At 30.6% G+C, this 7,175-nt stretch overlaps 1 protein-coding gene across 1 annotated transcript; it reads right to left on the bottom strand.

Moving 5' to 3' along the window:
- Positions 1-951: 951 nt before the first annotated feature.
- Positions 952-2,842, bottom strand: LOC145031447 (acyl-CoA C20 Delta5-desaturase-like). The gene is made up of 5 exons (XM_078979999.1): positions 2,251-2,842; positions 1,978-2,118; positions 1,726-1,881; positions 1,515-1,621; positions 952-1,403 (listed from the first exon to the last, which is right to left on the bottom strand). The coding sequence occupies exons 1-5, from the start codon at positions 2,755-2,757 to the stop codon at positions 1,136-1,138; spliced, it is 1,179 nt and encodes a 392-aa protein (XP_078836125.1). The 5' UTR covers positions 2,758-2,842; the 3' UTR covers positions 952-1,135.
- Positions 2,843-7,175: the final 4,333 nt, after the last annotated feature.

Genomic DNA, 7,175 nt, shown 5'->3' with positions numbered 1-7,175 from the left:
ATTATATGATTTATATATTTTTATATATATAATATAATCACGCCTTGAAAAACGTCATGGCTCGCCAAAGCTTGCCATGGCTTAACTTTTACCTTGCCGCCAAGTCACGTCTTACATTATTTAGAACCTTGATGGTATTCAAAGGAAAATATGGCGGTTTGGTTGTGGGTAGGTCACTGGAAAATTGAGAGATTAACCGGAGCTGCGTGAGAAAACAAACTGAAAATATTCATCAAGTGTTTCGTTCAGCAGAGAAGTCAGTAAAAGCGGGTAACTTTGTTTTCTTGATCATTTAAAGAAGGCCCTCGTGTCACAGAAGTGTTATGTGCAAACGGGTTTTGTGTGGTGACAAATGACAGTCAGGTATGGAGGACTTTGGACGTGACCGAGGTGGGGATCGTGTGTCCAGGAAAAGTCGGGATGGTTTAAGAAGAAGGTGATTAAACGCCGATGTGAGTGATGGGTGTGAATAAATGATTGTTGGATTAATTATTTATTTAGCGGGTCATGAGTATGGGTCAGTGGGTCACTAGTTCGAATAAGTCATTTGGGTCCGGTATTTCTTTATGCACAAGTTAAATAAGGATTTTGAAGATGAGAGACCTGTTGGAAGTACACCAGGTAATTAAGAAGCAGGTAGTTAAGAAGCATTGACATGACCTTGAACAGCTTGGATCAAGGAGGTGAACGTGGAGCAATCTGTGTAGGTTTTATTCCTCTCCTGAGTCCTGAAGAGTGAATGTGGGGTAGTCTCTGCTGAAGAGTGAATTATCAATACTACTTTTTATTACCATATTCTGCTTCTTAAAACATTACTCCAAAACATTTTAATTCAAATTTTCTGCAAGAATAGAAATATTATACCAAATGATGAGAAATTATAAAAGATTTATGTGAAGTAATTAAAGTAGTTATTTTATATTGAATATGAACAAATTACACAATGAAATATTGCTATAATGACAATTAATTTTATATAAAAACTATCTTTCAAAGACGTGATACAAAATAAATACAAATCACAAGAAACATTATTACAGTTTACATTAAAGAAAATTTAACAATAAACATTATATAAAGTCTTTTGCTAAAACAATAAATTTTATAGTCGTGTTATCCATTTGTCACCATGTTTTTATACCGAAACTTCCCGAGGGTTCCCTTGTTCCTTTTTTACAGTTTCATTTTTCTTTTGTTTCGACTGTGCCCACTTCAATGAGAATCTTCTTTTATCAGCCTCACTCACCAACTTGACATCCGTTGCCAATCCAACAAATTGAAGAAACCTGATCAACTCCCATGTCAGATCCAACTGCCACCATTCAAATCCATGTCGAGCAGATCTCTGGAAAGCGTGGTGATTATTATGCCAACCCTCTCCAAGAGTCAACAATGCCACCCACCTGTTTAATATACCATACGTTATTTTGTATCCAAAATTATACCTTGAATTCAATTACACAACTAAAATATTTTTCCATTTATGGGTGTTGAGATGTTTCATGGCTACATACCAATTATTGGTGGAAGTATCCGGGCAGTCCCACGGCCTCTCCCCCCATTTATGGCTGACAGAAGATGCCAATGAAGCCAAATGATGAACCACAACTGCTCGCATACCCTACATGCAATTACACGTAATATTCTATTAACATGCGTAAAATATCGACTGCAGAAATGAATTAATACAATAAATTTAAATCTACATCAGTTAATATTATATACCATGGCCCAGACCAAATAGGAAAAGCCTCCTCGAAGATATAGTAAGGCTGCAAGTGCAGCTGGATGCCAGAAGTAAGTATCATGAAGAAACCTATAGAACCATTGTGACTTTAGCTCGGATACTTTCGAGTATTCTCCACCCTTTGGTTCTCCACACTAATTCATTAGAGCGGTTTAATACGAAAGTTAGTTGTGAAATTAAATAAAGACATTAACATTAAAGATGTGTATATATGTAGTTGGTATAATCACCTTCGAAGCAACATAATCGTTGTTACAAAACCAACCCAAATTACTATACCAAAAACCGCGGATTGGGGCAACAGGATCCCTATCTGTATCGGTATACTTGTGGTGGGCCAGGTGTGTGTTCACATAAAACATTGGATCTCTCTTTAGAGAAAAACAGTAAGCAAGACACAACAACAAAAAGATAATGTATATCAGAAAAAAGATACTTAGATACATGCTATATATATATGTAACCATGCATGTGCATAACATAAGGACATATAGGCACGATACCTGAAAGGCGTGAGCACCACAATAAGCGAAGAAATACTCGAGCCATTTGGGGACCTTGAAACTTCGGTGACAAAGAAGTCTATGATAACCAAGAGTCACACCAAACCCGCTCAATAAACCCAAGCCCACAGCCACTCTGATTGCACCCGAATCAAGCACAAAAGGTGCAAAAGCAGCCAGCACATGAATTCCGACAAACCAGCAAATGCTAGCTACGTCTTCGGAATCCCATTTCCTAAACCAAAACCATCCCTTAGGCCTCTTCTCGAACTCCGACGTTGAATCATCTAGTACCTCCGCTGCAGACGCCGCCGCTGCTACCCTAGTTACATGGTCTCTTGTTTTAATACGCAGGGGACTGGTTGACGGGGGTTGTAACGACGTGAAACATGGCATAGAGGTTTGGGTTTTCGTTTTATAGATACGGTTGGAAGGGATAATAGCAAGGCATGTCCTCCATTTGTGGTTCTTTGAAATTTGAAAGTTAGGATGAATAGCTAGTGACATGGTTCTTTGTTCTTTTTGGGGGATTTGGATCTATATTGTCTACTCGAATAGCAATATATTAAAACCGTAAAACAACTTATTCCCACCTTCAATATTTATATACACTTACGAACGTATTAATGCATGGTTATCTCCAATGCATTTAACCTGTAAATTTTAATAAATTATTAAATTATTATTTTAATTTTATTATTTCATTCCTACAATTCATTTAATTCTTCAAAGCTTCGTGGAAAATAGTTTTCCTAAAAAACTTCAAATCCAATTAAACGTCAACTTAGGGTGTTATGACTTCAATCTTATTGAGTTGTAACTAGAAGTTTCATTTTATCTGACCATTAAAAATGGTCCTAGAATAAGAAAAAAAAACTTTATGAATTAACACTTCATAATAATTATAAATAAAATCGGATTACGTTTTCTTCGAAACAAGTTAAATTTCAATGTTCTAAAAATCGGTTTTCAGTTGAACCGATCTGATGATCGATTATTGATTCAAGTGTCACTTCAACCCCATTATTTGAACCGATCTAATGGTCGATTCTTGGTTTAACCATTATTTCAACCCTCTTTCTTGAACTTTTATGTATTTATTATTGTCGTGTGTGTATAACATCAATTGTGAAAATACAAAAGGTTGAGATTGAGAATTGGGAAATCATTCTCATCAAATCATTTATTTTTGCCACAAAAATTCTCGACGTACAAGTGCGACGAATGATGACTGCCACCTCAGCCACCATCAACCACCGTCTTATTCATATATAAATAATCATTTCAGTTATTCTTATTCATATATGAATAATCACTTTCGTTATACGTATTCATATATGAATACACTTATTCATACATATTCATAAATGAATATGATCTGTTCCGTCGGCCCAGTACGTTGGAGCGTTTAAGCGACAGATTCAAAATGAGTATCCCACATTCATTCCCTCATTCTCAATTTTTTTTGTCAATTAAACTCTCATATATATATATATATATATATATATATATATATATATATATATATATATATATATATATATATATATATATATATATATATATATATATATATATATATATATATATATATATATATGATTTTGACATCTAAAAGTTCAAACATTAAAAATACATAAAACAACAAGTTGTAGATCCGGTCAAATTGGTGCACACTTTGGATAACCTGATTTATCGAGCTTTTGAACTTGTTTTGAAGTTGAGTTATTTTGATGAGATAAGTGAAATCCAACTATCAAATTCCAATAGATCAGCTCAAATTGTTTTTACCGGTTCAACTCAAGTTTTGAGGAACCCCTCTAGTTCGATTAGGTCTATAAATTGGCATAAAACTGGTGGTAGTTGAATCGCTCCTTTAACTGAGTCGCGGTTCTACCGATCATTTCAAACCAGTTTTTAAAACATTGTGTACGGGTTACCGGGGGTCCTAGGCCACTACTCCATTGCCGCTTAGTTTAAAAAAATATTAAAAATTATATTTTTTATATTAAGATTCAACCACTAATTTAAATATATGTTGCGAATTAATAAAAAAGCATTTGGTGGTTCAATTGGTTTGCACATACATTCTTCTTTTATATATATATATATATATATATATATATATATATATATATATATATATATATATATATATATTAAAAATGTGGATGGACACCTATTGTGCAAATATGTGGACAATACTATTTTATTAGATTTACTAAGAGAATAAGTTGCTTAATAATACGAATACATTTAACCTCACACAACTATTGTTATTTTTATGCATTCTCAGTAATCCTTATTCATTTTTATTTTCACATATCGTTTTTCAGTTATTGTTTTTCTTACAGAATACAACTCAATATGCATTCAGACAACATACTAACTGAATGAAAATAATAAAAAAATTTATAATAACGTTAACTTCATAGACGATTTAATTAGTGAAAATGCGTGATAATAACAATATTTATGTAAGATTGAATGTATTCACATTATCAAACAACATATTTTCTTTGTCATTCTCACAAAATAGTATTGTCCATACATCGGCACAATAGATGTCAATCCACATTTGAACCTCTTTCTCTTTCTCTCTCTCTCTCTCTCTCTCTCTCTCTCTCTATATATATATATATATATATATATATATATATATATATATATATATATATATATATATATATATATATATATATATATAGTTCCGATGAGGACACAATAAATGATGAGGGCTATGAGGATAATTCTCTATATCTATATTAATTAATACAGACTTGAGGATTTATTTATGTGTGAAGAACATCCATCGAACGATATGTAAGTGGTTTTAATATTTATTTTTGTTTAGTGTGGTTTTTTTTAATAAAAAAAACAAATATATACTCTGTTTTAGTGTTTTCCTAATTTTTTTTGTTTTTTTGTTTATTCTTTTGTGTTTTTTTTTTAAATTAATTATTTTTTTTGTTTGTTTTTTGTTTTTTGTTTTTTTGTTTTTTTAGTATCTTTACTAAATAATTGAAGATACTAGTGTTTTTGTTTATTTTTAATTTTTTTTTTTAAACTAAATATCAGTTTCAGTTTTTAATGTTTAACAAGACGGTGCTCAAGTCAGAAATGCGATATTCTAGGGCAGAAATTCTTATACTGTAATTGCCTGAAATCCCTCTCATTTTGTCATTAAGGGAGAGGTTGGGAGATAACTCTTAGCCTGCTAGTTGCTTGCTTGTGACTTGACTTGCTTATAGTCTTTCTCCTAGAGAGCGACTTCTTTCATTCCTCGACAACTAGGTCTTTGCCGACTCTTAGCTTAAAAAAATTTAAGTAAGAAGATCATTAAAGATTATAATATTTTCCGTTCATATTTTTTTAAATCATGTTATTTTTGGATCATAATATTTTGAATCAATCATCTTGAATCAGAGTATTTTCAATCAAATCATTTGTGAATCATATGATTTTGGTCAATAATATATTCAATTAAATAAAGTTTTTGTTCAAAAAAAAAATAGTAGATCATTATATATTTTGAATCATAGAAGATATAATTAAAGTACTATAAAATATTTGAGTCTAAATATTTTTAGATCATAACATATCAAACATCATAAACAAGTTGAAACAAATTTTTTTTGAATCATATTATGTTCAACATTTTAAAAAAACCCTAATATTTCTTATAATTAAAAATAAATATTTCAAAAACTTATTTTTTTAAAATTCTTTTTACAAAGTTGCTAGTATATTGAGTAGAAGTATCTCTTAAACTTTTAAGATTTTTAGAGAATTTTTTTTAGGTCTTTTTATAAAAAATAAATAAATAAATAATTTTTTTTTTCAAGTTTTCATGATTGTACTCATTTTGTATAGATTTAAATTTTAAGAAGACAAAATTACAAAAATGGTCCCTATGGTTTGTCAAAAGTCACAAAGTCAGTCATTGCTAATTTTTTTTGACGAACATGGTCCCTGTGGTTTCCAAAACTTGCATCAATGGCCCTTTTTGCAGATGCTGTTACTGTTCATCCGTTAGTGTAAGGGTATTTTGGTCTTTTCAAGTAGCAGGGACTGAGTTTGTGACTATGTGTAAACCATAGGGACCATTTATGTATTTTTTTCTATATTTTATGTTTATGAGTTTGTGATTTTTCCACCCATTTACTTTTTAAAATATCACTTTAAACCCTTTACTTTGAACTTTGAAAATGTTACTTTTACCCCTCTATTTTCTAAATTTTCGTGTTTAACCCCGTATTATATATAATTTGTTTTTTTATTAATAGCTTTTGTTCGCTAACCTAAAAAAAACTATTTTCACGTCTTTATTTTCATATATTTGTCGGTATAGTTCAAGGTGATCAACGTTTCGATTATAATTTAGAACTTTCTTTCGTTATTTCTTTTAAAGTAACATGTTTTTTTTTTTTTTTTTTTTCAAATTGTCGGTTTAAATTCGAGCTTATTTTTCGACGTAGTTTTTTTTTAAATTTATGTACGTTTCCTACGTATGAGACGGGTCATATATAATAACTCTCGTTTGTTAATTTTAAAAACTATATTATATTTGAGATTGTCTATGTTTTGATGTATTTTTTTATACATTTTGTGCTTAATTTTATATACATTCCTACGTATCATTCGGATCATATATAATAACTTCCGTTTGTTAGCTTAAAAAAATGTAGTATATTCGAGTTTGTCTATGTTTCGACCTAACTTTTGTTTCATGTTTTTTACGTATCAATATAGATTCGAGTTCGTCTATATTTCAACGTAATTTTTTTATGTTTCGTGCTTATTTTTATGTACGTGTTTTTTTCATTTATGTTTTTTTTTTATGTCAAAATGCAACTTTTATGACTATAATCACCAAAATTCAACTTACAAAATTCAAGCTTATAATTACGCTTTTATCTATTATA

Source organism: Lactuca saligna, chromosome 2 (genome assembly GCF_052625555.1).
Source record: "Lactuca saligna cultivar CGN05327 chromosome 2, ASM5262555v1, whole genome shotgun sequence".
Classification (NCBI taxonomy): Eukaryota; Viridiplantae; Streptophyta; class Magnoliopsida; order Asterales; family Asteraceae; genus Lactuca; species Lactuca saligna.
This window is presented reverse-complemented; position numbering and strand designations above follow the sequence as displayed.